We start from the raw sequence: 13,704 nt of genomic DNA, 5'->3' as shown, positions 1-13,704 counted from the left end.
GATTCCTCAGCACCACATAAGCAAAAAAGAAAAAAGCCGGAAGTGGCACTGTGGCTCAAGTGGTAGAGCACTAGCCTTGAGCTGAAGAGCTGAGGGACAGCACCCAGGCCTAGAGTTCAGGCCCCACTATTGGACCCCCCAAAAAAAAGAAGAAGAAGAAAACAGAGATACATATGAACAGGGGACAGGGGGGAGAGGAAGAAGGAGGGACTAACACACATGCATACACACACACATACACATACAAGGATGCTGGTAAGAACAGAGGCAGAGATAGATCTACAAGTCAGGGATTGCTGACAGCATCAGAGATTGAAGGGAAAGTGTGGAACAGATTTTCCCCAAAAGCCTTCAGAGGGAGCATGGCCCTGCTAACAGTTGGATTTTGGACCTCTAGCGCCAAGTCTGTGAGACACTAAGCGTCTGTTTTCACAGCCACTCAGTTTATTATGACTCTGTGATAGCAACTCCAGAAACTAATTCACCAGGGCATCCTGCAGACCCCCTAGTCTCTGTCTTTTGCACATCACTGACCTCCATCGTGGTCCTCTGTCTGATTCCACTTCTACAATGACATCCTAAGACTTCTTGCCCAGCCCCCCAACTTCCTTATCCCCATCCCTGCCATCAGTGGGGTGAGGTGGATTCGCTGCGATGACACACTGGAGGTGGCCATGTATCCATGGGCCAGTTGCTACACGACCGAGTTCCCATCAGCAGCACCCGTGCAGAGTCCCGAATCCCTGAATAGCAGAGCAGTTAGTGTGTTCATCCCAGATCAGAGCAGGAACTGAGAAGAAAGATATGATATCCTGTACTTCCGTGGGACTTCAGTTTGCAACTCTGCCTCAATAATCCCAGTGTAATGCCTCCACACACAGTATTCTTGGTCCACTGGGAAGTTATTGAGTTTAATTACTTCAGTAGCTTGTCTTCATGTCTTGTTAGAAAAGACTCAGCCTGGTACATTGAAAGAGATCTTTTGTGAACTTCCTTACTGTTGGATTGGATAGGCTTCTCCTACCACTGAGATCCTGCTGAGCTATGGTTGGTGATATGAAGTTGTACAGCAAGGATCTCCCTGGTTCACTGCCCTGCAGTAGAAGACACTGGTGTCACCAATTACATCTAGCAGTGCAGAAGCATTGGATGTGAAATGTAACTAATACAGTAGCCACATGTGGCTACTTAAATTTGAACCTAGATGATTTCAACTTTGAATACAATTGAATAACTCAGCTCATCAATCATGCTCTCTACCTTTCAAGCATTCAATTGTCATATGTGGCTACCATATTTGCAAGTAGAGATAGAGAATAGCTTCCCCATCACAGAAAGTTCTCTTGGACAATGCTGGTCTGTTTGCTTTTTTGTCAAGGGTTCTACCATACAACTTCTCTTCTTTTTACTAAGTGTGATTTCCTAACTTAAAAACTGGGACTATGCCAGCTCTATAATAAGAGGAAACGTGGTTTTATTCACTGAACTGTTAGAAGTAATAAAAATATGTGTCGGTTTCTAAAAAGAGGAGGCATGGTTGGTAGACAAGTGTAATCCAAGTGTTAGCATGGCTGTCAGTCACCTGGGGATCCTGCTGGACTGGAGGGTCCTAGTGGAGCAGGTCTGGGTGGGGCCTACCATTCTGCCTGGTGCACAAACCACACCTTGACCAGGAGGAGTTGTGAAATGCACCCTGGGAGTTGGAATCCTGTTGCTGCATGGAAGTTGAGGGATAAATGCAGCAGGTAAACTTTACATGAAGGACAGAAACTGAAGGCATATTCTCTCAGCCTAATACTAGAAGAATAAGATGAAGCCCTGCTCTTCATCTGCATGTGAGGTTATGGGACAAAGGGGCTCCAAAGTGCACAGTGAATCACAGACTTCTCTCTGGCATGGCATTTCTAGACTAGATTCTTTTTTATTGTTGGTGATGTCGGTCATGGGGCTTGAGCTCTGGGCTTGGACGCTGTCCCTGTGTTCTTCAGCTCAAGTTTGAGCCACAGCGCCACTTCTGGTTTTCTAGTGGTTTATTGGAAATAAGAGTCTCACTGACTTTTCTGCCCAGGCTGGCTTTGAACCGTGATCCTCAGATCTCAGCCTCCTCAAGAGCTAGGATTACAGGTGTGAGCCACTGGCGCCCAGCTAGACTGGATTCTTGACTCTATGGCTTCCTAGCTCTGTATCTGAGACAGACTGTCTGGAGACCTCAAAGTCCTATCTGGAAAGTAGGAATAATGCTAAAGCTGTGTGTGTGTGTGTGTGCGTGCGTGTGTGCGTGTGTGCGTGTGTGTGTTGTATGTGCATGTGTACTGAGCTTGCACACAAGGCCATGCTTTCAGTCATTTTGCTCTTAGTGTTATTTGAGATAGGAACTTACATTTTTTGTAGGGTCAGATTCAGACAGTGATCCTCTTATCTTCTCCTCCAGAGCAGCCAGGATCACAGGCATGGGCCACTATGCCTGGTTTATTTATTTTTATTTATTTATCTTGTCAGTCATGAGTCTTGAACTCTGGGCCTGGACGCTGTCCCTCAGTTCTTCAGCTCAAGGTGAACACTCTACCACTTGAGCCACAGCACCACTTCCAGTTTTTCTCTGGTGGTTAATTGTAGATAAGAGTCTCACAGAGTTTCCTGCCTGGGCTGGCTTTGAACCGTAAGCTTCAGATTTCAGACTCCTGAGTAGTTAGGATTGCAGAGGTAAGCCACTGGTGCCAAGTTTATTTTTGCTCCAGTCTCAGTAACCTTTTCCCCAGACTGGCCTCAAACCACAGCTCCTGTCTCTGTCTTCTGAGTAGCTAGGATGATAGGCATGTGCAGCCAGTTCCTCTCTCATAATACAGACTGATTCAATGCCTTTGCATGTGTAAAATGCCTAGAACAATGCCTAACATGTCATGTCATAGCCCTGTGCATGGTAAAGGTATTATTAAGTGAACGTAGCAGGCTCCTTCTAAACAAGTGAATTGATTTATCCTGGATGAATGATGTATTTGCTGACCAGGAACGTATCACTCAGTTCTAACCAGACATTAATTTCTCCTTTGGGGGCTGAGGAAGGTGTAGGAAGGAGATGAGGGGCAGTATCTTGGATGAAGGATTGGATTCATGAAGCATCCTGAGTTTGGGAAAACTGATTGGGTCAAATGTGGGACCTCTGTTTGAGGGTAGTAGTCCCTGGGGGACCTATCAGTGAGGATTCACTTCTTGTCAAAGCAGCCCCTTGGTGGTTACCCTGCTTACTCCCCAGCCAATCACTGTCCTTTCTCACACACCCTTTACAGAACCTTTTGACATGGTTTACTATTGGTGGACAAAAGTCTGCATTTGGGATACATGTGTGCTTTATGAACTCTGTTGCTTACATGTGAGACATTTCCCACTGACGTGTGGCAGCAAAACAGATTTGAGTTGTTGAAGAGACTATGATGCAGGCCTCTGCCTCGTACTAATTCTGTACACCTTCTCCTCTCACCCCCAAAGCAAAGAGCCCAGCCAGCAGCGAGTCAAAAGATGGGGCTTCTCTTTCGACGAGATACTGAAGGATCACGTGGGGCGGGACCAGTTCCTCCGATTCCTGGAGTCAGAGTTCAGCTCAGAAAACCTCAGGTAAATCTCTCCAAGGTTTGAACTTGCACTGAACGTGTGTGAAGCTGTTTTCAGAATCAGCCCTGCCCTTCCCTTCCCCCACAAAAGATTGCTAGGGTTCAAATTCAAATACCAGTTCACCTGGCTAAGGTTGAACTATGAAAGAGCAAGTTGAAATATACAACTCTGCCACCACCGTGAAAGCAACTATCAACGCCAGCAAATATGTCATTCTGAGTCTGGGTCACATTGTTTAACTCTCTGGATAGGGGTCTTACCTATTAATCAAATGGATCCAACCATACTACTCACTGAGTAACACCATAGAACCGTGGAGCTTCAGAGTAGAGGAACCCTTATGGCATCTCTCTCCAAAGCTGTTTAATCCCAAGGATTCGGGGTGGGGAGAGGGGGTGAAGAGGCTTGAAAGGGTAAAAAAGCAAGAGGGGAGTTGATGAGCTTATTTCAGAGTGTTTTTTAAAAAAAAGTTTTCAAAGAAAATCAAGCTGGGTGCCAAGGGCTCATGACTGTAATCCTAACTCCTGAGGAGGCTGAGATCTGAGGATCATGGTTGGAAGCCAACTCAAGTAGAAAAATCTGTGAAACTCTTATCTCTGATTAGCCACCAAAAAAAGAAAGAAAGTTGAAGGAGCTGTGGCTCAAGTGGTAGAGCACTAGCCTTGAGCACAAAAGCTCAGAGACAGTGTCCCAGGACCAGAACAAAAAAATCATTATCATTCTGTAACTGGAGATGTAGCTAACCAAGTCAAGTAAACATATATTCCTTTTGAATAGAATTCTGTTAGTTTTGTCACTCCAATCATCTGACACTACCTACAACAGCTAGTACTTTTTCCTGATGGATAACTAATCCCTTGTGAGGGGAATGTGCTAATGATTACTGTGTACTAGGAGAAAAAAAATGAAGCATCCAAAACATGGCATCCAATGTGAGAGGAAGAGGAGGTGACAGAATAAAGAAAGAGGGTTCTTGGGCATGAAAAATGGAGGAACTGGGGACTTACTCATCCATTTACTGTGTTCCAGTCACAAAAATGTGATTTTCCTGGGACCCCTTAGTGACCTTAACAAACCATGACATCTCCATGAGTAAGGTGGAAGTCAGTCTGTCAGTCTGTCTGTCTGTATCTCTCTCTCTCTCTGGTTTTCTTTAATATGATAGGCTAATTTCTTGATTAAAATACTGTTTTATTCATTTTATTATCATTTTTTATTTTAACTATTCAGAGCATATACTTCAGGAAATAACTATCTTCTCCAAAGTGAATGTGGGAAACCCATGTTACTTGTTTGAAGTTAGAGGTCCTCTCTACCCTCCATATCACTCAGAAGATAGTTGTGGCACCTGTGTGTGGTAGCAAGTTCTCAGAGTCTGCTAAGGGCCTGCTAAGCCATCAAGACATGTGATCTCCTCTTGCAACAACCTTGTAGGTCTTTGAGGGGGAGAACACACACACACACACACACACACACACAAACACACACACACGAAACTATTACATTATTAAATGGATATAAATAAGTGTAAATTCTAAGATCATTTTTTGCAAATATTTCAAGGAGAGAGGATTCAGTGTAAGCCAGAGCAGACAAGTCAGAAGCTAGACATGGAAGAATACACAAGTCAAAGACACATGACAAAGAAGAGGCAGGAAGACTATTCTAAAGCAAGAGCTTGAATTAGCCAAGGAGCGCTTGCTCGCGCATGCATGTGTGTGCGCGTGTGTGACTTTGCATGGTTATGATCAGCATCTGAGAGACATGATTCAAGGGAGGAAGGATTTATTTTGTTCCCAGTTTCAGAGCTGATGGCCCATGATGGCTGGTAGGGCATGGCACATCATATCATGGAAGCCAGGAAGCAGAAAGAGAAGATGATACCAGTACTGTGAGCTCTCTCCTGTTTTCCCTTTTAGTCCATGTGGGCCCCCAGCAGATAGGACGGTGCTGCCACATTCAGGGCGGGTCTTTCCCCCTTTAGTTAATCCTCTCCTGACCAGCCCACCAGAGACATGCCTCGCCAGTCTCGTAGGCACTTCTTAGGCCAGTCATGTTGACCACTTGATTAATAGCTTAGCCATTAGGGTGGCAGGGTTTTATATTCCACTCTAAGCATCCCTCTGCCTGTTATGAGCCAGACAAGGTTGAGTATCTTACTTTTAGGTTATGACACAAGACTCCTTTCTTAATACTGCAGCATTCTTCTAAACATATCTCAGAGATTTCATTCGTTTTTTTGGTTTTTTTTTTTTTTTTGTCAGTTGTGGGTCTTGAACTCTGGGCCTGGGGCTGTCCCTCAGCTCTTCAGCTCAAGGCTAGCACTCTACCACTTGAGCCACAGTGCCACTTCTGGCTTCTTCAGCTTATGTGGTGCTGAGGACTCGAACCCAGGGCCTCATGCATGCAAGGCAAGCGCTCTACCACTGAGCCACCTTCCCAGCCCCTCGTTTCATTCTTAATGAAGTCTTTGTGACACACAGAAGTGCAGTGCTCACATCATCCTCCAGCCAAGGTAGCCAGCGAATCCTTATAGGCCCAACTTTATGAGCCCAGCAGCCAGTCTGTGTGCCCAGCTCAGTCTCCATTTCCACCCTTAGTATGGTACCTATGAGCCACACCTAGGATTCCTTCTCACCCTCCTCATCCCTAGCCACCTTTGGTCCCCAAGATGCAGTTGGTATAGCAGCAACTCTGCCTGACTGTTTCCCAGCCCATGCATGGGCCTCTTCCCCCTGCACTCTTACAGGGAGTCTGAAGGATGACCACCGGGTCCTCATCACTGTGAGAACTCTAGGAGCATCTACTCTCTCAGCTGCCACCTTGCCGGGTCCAGGGTGTTCATTCTGGAAAGCTACCGTGTAGCCAGGGCCACCTATGACATCAGGCTTGGTTCAGGCAATACACGTGACACAGGGCCCCACGTGCACCGGGGAGTATGGCCCTGGCAGGCGCTCAACACTTCCTGCCATTACCAGCTGGGTCTCTACCAGCTCTTTACCCAGGAGGGCCACAGTGCAATCTGGGATGAAAGAAATTTACCCATATGCATGAGAACGTGCTCACACCCAGCATGCACACATAAATCCAGACATAAAGAGGGACCTCTCTGATCCATGACAGCAAAGGGGGACATAGAGAGAAAGCATGGCTTAGGACTTCGAAAACCCTTTCTGGAGTCCCAAATTCCATGGTTATGATATCTAGCATGACTGGCTATAGAGGTAAAGTCTCGGTTTTAAGTCTCAACTATAGGACCCTTGGGTCCTCGCACGCTCCTTTTGTCCTCTGTTCATTCCTGTAGCCACAGTATTGGATCATCACCTCTCATGACCCAGGCCCCAAGGATTTGGAGAAGATCGGTTTATGGTTCACCCAAGGTTTCCGTGTGTGGCCAGGCAGGTGTATTTCCGCTGCAACCCTGCACAAGCATGGCAGCCCAGGGAACCGCATAACGTGAATCGCTCAATTGAGGGTCCTGCCCTTTGGTGCTGTTGGCTCTATTGCGGTTGACCCTTCTTTCAGGACTGGTCAAGAGCTCAGGTTGCTTGGATCAGAGGATTAGAGGAGGGAAGGAGAGTCTGACTCAAACCCAACTGGATCTATTCCAACCTGCCTCCCCCACTTGTGTCCCGCATCCCCTCACGGAGTGTCTGAGAAATAGCCGAGCTGCTGAAGGGGGAGGGAGAAGGAGCCCTAAAGTGTCTTCTATACCATTCAAGTAAAGCAGTCTCTGCTGGTATAAAAATCTGACCTTTCCTTCTGAGAGAGTCTGAGGTGCGAGAGGGCTGCCATCCCCCAATGACAGGCTTCCTGTCCTTGTGAACTACCCTGAGCCCAGTGTGGGACCCCGCAAGGCAGCTGTCTGCTGGCAGGAAGTGCGGAACCATTTCATTCTTCAAACAGGAAGTGTCACCGACTCATCACCGGCGTGGTGACTTTTCCAAGCACGGTGACAGTTACCAGACACAGTGTCCCCTGTACAAACCTTTGCCTTCCTTGGCTTGACACCCTCTGTGGTATGGCAGGGTATGAGTTAAAAATCAAAACCTGCAACAAAGAGCATGTCCCCCCCCCACTCCCACTCCCTCCCCGTACATTTTTTATGAGCTGTGACGTCGTCGCCTGAGAGAATGGAGTGCTTCTTCTAACCTGCAGATTGATGATGCTAGGTCCACACTGTGTCAGCTCTGTGAAAGGAGAGGCAATTAAAAGAGAGCCCAGGGGAGGTGCCAGGTTTGCCTGGAGTGCTCCATCTCCAGTAGTTGCCCCAAGTCCTTAGGAAGACCTCCAAAGGTTCACTAGGCCCCACAGAATCCCCCCCTCCCGCCCCACCACTAACCAAACCCATGATGAATGGGAGTCGAGTATCTCCCACAATGCCTTGCACGTTGGCAGCCATCTGGCCACTGCCCAGGAACAGAGCTCAGCTTCCATGGCGCCTCACCATGGTGGTTGCCAGTGAGAAATCTCAGCCCAACGTGAGACAAAATTGTTTAATCCACTGTCCTCCACCCCTGGCTGGCCAGCAGAGGACACAGAAACGCTTCCTTCTGTTGTTGAATTTGCTTATCCCCAGAACAATGCCAAAGCTGTGTTTTCTAACTCCTGGAAATTCTACTTTGTGAGAAAAAGCAAAATAGGTAAGCTGGTAACTGAGGGACTGCTCAGGCCTCTGAGCAGGCTGGAGAGGATGAATGACTCCGGGTTTCTCTTGCTCCAGCCAGCCTGTCAGCATTCAGGAAGAAAGGAGACCCACATGGTAGTCCCAGCCACCATGATGGCTCCAGCAAGTGTTTCTTTCTTTTTTTTAATTTATTTTTTTGTGCCAGTACTAGGGCTTGAACTCCAAGTTTAGATGCTGTCCCAAGGCTCTACCCCTTGTGTCACAACTCTACTCCCAGCATCTTGGCGGTTAGCTGAAGGGAAGAGTCTCATAGACTTTCCTGCCCAGGTTGGCTTCAACCTATAATCCTCAGATCTGAGCCTGAGTATCGCTCAGATGACAGACATAAGCCACCAGCGCCTTGCCCAGCCAGTGTTTCTGGAGCCTGGCTGCCTTCCCTCAAGGCTGGTGTCCCCACCTACATTCATTGCTAAGCCATCAACACAGATCAAATGCCAGCACATGGGCAGGTGGCTTCCTGCTGATCAGAGGATTGGCAGGGGGCAGCAGGACAGGTGGTCTTCCCACACCCCAGAGCCCCCTGTGTCCAGGCCTGCGGCCCTCTGCTGCCAGCCATGGGGGCTTAGTGCAGGATGGGTGGATTTGACGCTGCGGCTGCCATTGGAAGCCCCTCCACGTCCTCAGAGGGACAGGGCCTGCAGGCTTTTGATAAGAGCCAGAGCTTCTGGAGCCTCAGTGGGCCACCCATGCGCAGTAGCTATGCAGAGAGATGCTTTCGTGGTTCTTTGGGGGAGGGAGGGTTGGCCTGAGCTGGGAGCTCAGGACTGTGCAGCTGGAAGATAGCAAACACACACTGGAGCCTGTTCTGAATTTCAAATGGGCACAAAGGGTTTTTCAAAGCTGTGATGGTAAATACATATGGGGCGTCAAGATGCTGCTGTGACTGCGGTTTTGCTGTCGTCTGGGAGGGACGAGGCAGGTCATGTCCAAGGCAAACAGAAGGCTGGGCTGCATCCCTATCTCTGCAGGGAGAGAAAGCAGTTGAGAGATGTTTCCCTTACTCCTTACCCCTCTTCTTCCTTCTCCCCTTTCCACCTCTCCTCCCCTTCTCCCCTTCCTCCCATGATCCCAGGTGGAGCTTTTGGATCAATCCACCGTTTTAGCTAACAGAGGAAGCCTCTGGATTTGTATGTCAATGTTTATTAAATCTGGCCCACCAGCTCCCGCCTTTCAACCTTCTCTATACACAAAGGGAAGTCTAGAGAGTCATCAGAGCCTTCCCAGAGGGGCTCCAAAGCGCCTCCTCAGAGCAGACTAAAGCAAGCGACAGAGCTGCCAGAAGATGGCATCCCACATGGCATTGACGGAGGGGACAGGAAGTCACTCAGGGGCGCCCATCGCTGAGACATCGCAGGGAAGGACGCTGATCTGGAAAGTTGCTTGCAGCCAGACAGAGCCTCAGCCCAGAGGCAACATCCTGGGCGGGCCGCTGTCCACCTGCCCATGGGCAGTAGCAGTGTGTGCTGCAAAGCCCTCGTCCCTCTACAGAACAGTTACACGTTCTCTTCTCCCTGGTAGTGGAAAGAACATGATGCAAAAGCCCTGGGGGTAGAAAGTAGGAGGGCTGGAGTTGAAGGAAGGGGATGAACTGAAGCCCCTTTGTACAACTACTTAAAGATAATAATCATTTTAAGAAGAGAGGCAGAAGATGGTTGACAGCGTTAGCAAGAGCCTGGAAGCTCCTGGAGGAGGAAGCTTGAAATTTGGGGTCAAGCCGGGAGAGTTGAGCCTGTGGGTGTCACTGACCCTCCTCAGCACCCACGCATGCCTTTGGTAACTGAGTTAAGTCTGGATGGGAATTTTGTAAGCCTAAGCTTCATCTGTCTATACTCCCTTGGTGCCAGTTTCACAGATGAGGATTGAGCCACCTAGAAAGGTACATCAAGACATCATCATAACCAGGCTCCCCATTGTTCTTATCAAGGGCCGTTGTCGCCTTCCCTGCATTTCTCTTGGTTCTTCAGGATCCATGAGAGAGCTGTGAAGGTTTTCATTAAGGACATCATCAGAATCCTAAATCAGGGGGAGACCTGGAGTCCAGCATTCATTATGAAAACCAACACAGATCTGTTCTTGCGGAAATGGGCCTGCATTACCCCAGTCGGCCACTGAGTGGCGCCTTCAGGCCATTCATTTGACATGTCTGAACAGCAACAGGAACACATGCCTAACCTTTTTTTTGTTTTTTAAATCTATTTTATTATTTTTTTCCCCTCAAACAAGTGCATCTTGCTTTGAATGAAGCTCAAGTACTTTCCACCATGTGTGGTTTCAATTTCTTTTGTCATCACCTTTCATTGACTAGATTAGCTGTCAGAACCACCTATCATTGGACCTAGCCTCTTCCTGTTGGGGAATTGGTTTGTCCAGCTCTGGTTCCTCAGGACTTGGGAGCTGCTGTTCAGGCTGTGAGTGAGGTTGCTGCTACTCTCAACAGAGAGATGCTCATAGGAGGCTGTGATGATGGCAGCTCCTTGTCAAATGCTAAGGGTGATGGGTAGAGATTTTCCCCTGGTCCTCTCTGGAGAATCTCTTGGTAGGCATGTCTCTCATGTATATCCCATTGTGCCAGACAAGCCCACCCTCCATCTATATGTCATTATTGTCCACATACGGTAAGCCCTGCACTATGTTAAACACAATTGTCAACAACTTGATTTATCTGTCTTTAACACCAATCTCAACCAGGTAGGTTTTTTTTTACCTCACCAAATGCATCTGGCAACACCTAACTTGGGGAGTACAATGACATCTAACGAACACAGATCATAGCTGCTGTTTAACATTCTACAAGGCATAGGACAACCCCACTACTGCCACTTTTAAAAACAAAAATCACCCATCTTGAAATGGCAATGGCACTGAAGCTGAGAAATCTTTGGACTTTTGTTGGTTGCCAGGAGTTTGTTGATCTTCCAAAGAGTTCTTTGTACTTTCTGAAGTCCCTCTCTCCCCCTGCTCCGTGGTCTTTGTGACCCATATGTGGCATCAAATTATATGTAGCATTTGCTGGGTGCCCAGATAGAATTGTCTGTGTCTGCTTTCTGTTCCAGGTTCTGGCTGGCCGTCCAAGAGCTCAAAAAACAACCCCTCCAGGATGTGGCCAGAAGGGTAGAAGAAATCTGGCAAGAATTTCTGGCTCCAGGAGCCCCAAGTGCCATCAACCTGGATTCTCACAGCTATGAGATAACCAGTCAGAATGTCAAAGATGGCGGCAGATACACGTTTGAAGATGCTCAGGTTTGTTTCTCTACTCAGGATGGTTCTTTTGTAAGGTCTTCTTTGTCCCTTTTAACACAAGTCCAAGTCCAACTGATTGACTAAGTCAATCAGTAGAAACCATCCCCAAATGGGCATATAGTGAAACTCCAAGATTGTTTTCATTGTTACATCCAAACAGAAGTGTATAATTACACGTGCTCCTCAGCGGATGATAGATGGAGTGAATCATCCTGCTAAACCCATCATAAGTTGAAGTATCATAAGCTGAAGATGCATGTAATCTATCTATCAAAGCTGAGCATACCCAGCACCCCGTAGGTGACTAGATGTGTCTCTGCATGAGGATGTGGCTGACTGGGAGCCTAGAATCTAAAGACAGGATCACACTGCATACTGCTAGTCCAGAAGAAGATCCAATGTTTGAAATATAGCTTTCATTGAATGCCTGTCACTTACAACCTCTTGTAAAGTCAAAAAACCAAATTCCAATCACTATAAACTGGAGACCATCTGTACATATTTGATCTTTTCCAGAAAAGTCTCAACATGTTTTGTAAAATCTGAAAACTCCTAACAGGTCAGTAGCGACTCTGGAAATGTAGAATCAATAAAATAGGTAGATTGAGCTGGCAGGACAAAGAGACTCAAGTTTGTCTGGAATCCACCCTCATAACCACCATAACACACATATATATGTATGTATATATATATATATATATATATATACACACACACACACACACACACACACACATATGTATATGTTTACAGACACATGTGGAGGGGGCTGGGCCCTATCCGTGAGCTCTTTTGCTTAAGACTAGCATGCTACCACTTTGAGCCACAACTCGACTTCCCATTTTTTGAGTTGTTAATTGGAGACAAGAGAATTACGGGGACTTTTCTGCCTGGGCTGGCTTCAAACTGCGATCCTCAAATCTCGAGTAGCTAGGATTATAGGCATGAACCACCGTCACCTGGCTTCAGTTCATATATTTTTAGCATCACCATAGTCCAGGCTCTGGACTATCTGATGAGATGCTGCAGGAGCAGACAAAAGCCCCTGTCCTCAACAAGGTTATGGGTGAGACCAGTAAAGGGACCATTTCAGCCATCTGAGAAGAACCCACAGAGGTGGACACCAGGGCAAAAGCAAACCTATAAGAGGGCCTGGCAACCCCGCAGGGCACCGTTGGAATGTTCACAGATGCTGTAGGGGCTGACTAAAGGACCAAAGTCACAGAAACCCCAAACAGCAGGCCGAGAGGGGCCATTTCTAAAGATAAGCAGCAGATCGCTCTCTTACTTCCTGCCCCATGATTTCTAGGTCCTCCCACCTCACAGTCGTCCACAGGGCTGCGGAGCTGGAACTACTGTTTGATTAACTAGTTCTGAGGTTCATATAAGCAAGGAAATAGACATTTGATTCTTTTCCTTTATAACTGCTAGTGTAACAAGAACTTTGCTAACCTCTAACCATGGTGACCAGTTAGTAATTTGTTTTGTTCTTTTTTTCTTAATGTTTTTAATGGTAAAAATAGTATACAGAGGGGTTACAGTTACATGAATAAGGTAATGAGTACATTTCCTATCGAGCATTGTTACCTCCTCTTTTGTTTTTCCCCTACCATCCATTCCCTCCCCACCTCCCCAACCCTCCCCCCATCCCAAGTTGTAAAGTTCGTTTTCAACATAGTAGATTGTACATCTCATTGTTACAATAGGTCAACCTGTATCCTTGTTTCAGCATTTTGTTATTTCCCTTCCCCTCCCCAAATTAGAAAAATGTATATACAAGATGCAGGGCACCAACATCAAATACAGTGAAAACAGGGGTTATACCACGGGGGAAGAACATACAAAGAAACCAAAAAAATCACATAGTACCTTTTAGCTACATTAAAAACAATAGCAAGAAGAGAAGATAAGTTGTGTCCCTATCTTGGGGTTCATTTCACTTAACATCTTGTTTTGTTCTTAATATACTTGTAAACTTAGGAATACTTGTAAACCTACGTGCATTTGATTTTTGTTGTTGTTGTTGCATGTTTTGTTTTGTTTGAACTCAAGGTCTCTTGCTTGCTAGGCAAAGTGTTCTACCAGTAAGCTATACCATCAGCCCTTTGGCTTGTAATTTGTTTTTTAGGTACAGTCTTATTCTTCTTGTGTGTGTGGGTGTAGGTGTG

At 46.7% G+C, this 13,704-nt stretch overlaps 1 protein-coding gene across 2 annotated transcripts in view; it reads left to right on the top strand.

The window, feature by feature from the left end:
• Nucleotides 1–13,704, top strand: part of Rgs6 (regulator of G-protein signaling 6) — a 486,793-nt gene that overhangs the window by 430,120 nt on the left and 42,969 nt on the right. For both annotated transcript variants that reach the window (XM_013017123.1, XM_013017129.1), the window contains exons 14-15: nt 3,487–3,612; nt 11,350–11,536. In XM_013017123.1, coding sequence (XP_012872577.1) covers nt 3,487–3,612; nt 11,350–11,536 — 313 coding nt within the window. The remainder of the gene's footprint in view (nt 1–3,486; nt 3,613–11,349; nt 11,537–13,704) is intronic.

This window comes from Dipodomys ordii, unplaced genomic scaffold (genome assembly GCF_000151885.1).
Source record: "Dipodomys ordii isolate 6190 unplaced genomic scaffold, Dord_2.0 Scaffold2, whole genome shotgun sequence".
Lineage (NCBI taxonomy): Eukaryota > Metazoa > Chordata > Mammalia > Rodentia > Heteromyidae > Dipodomys > Dipodomys ordii.
This window is presented reverse-complemented; position numbering and strand designations above follow the sequence as displayed.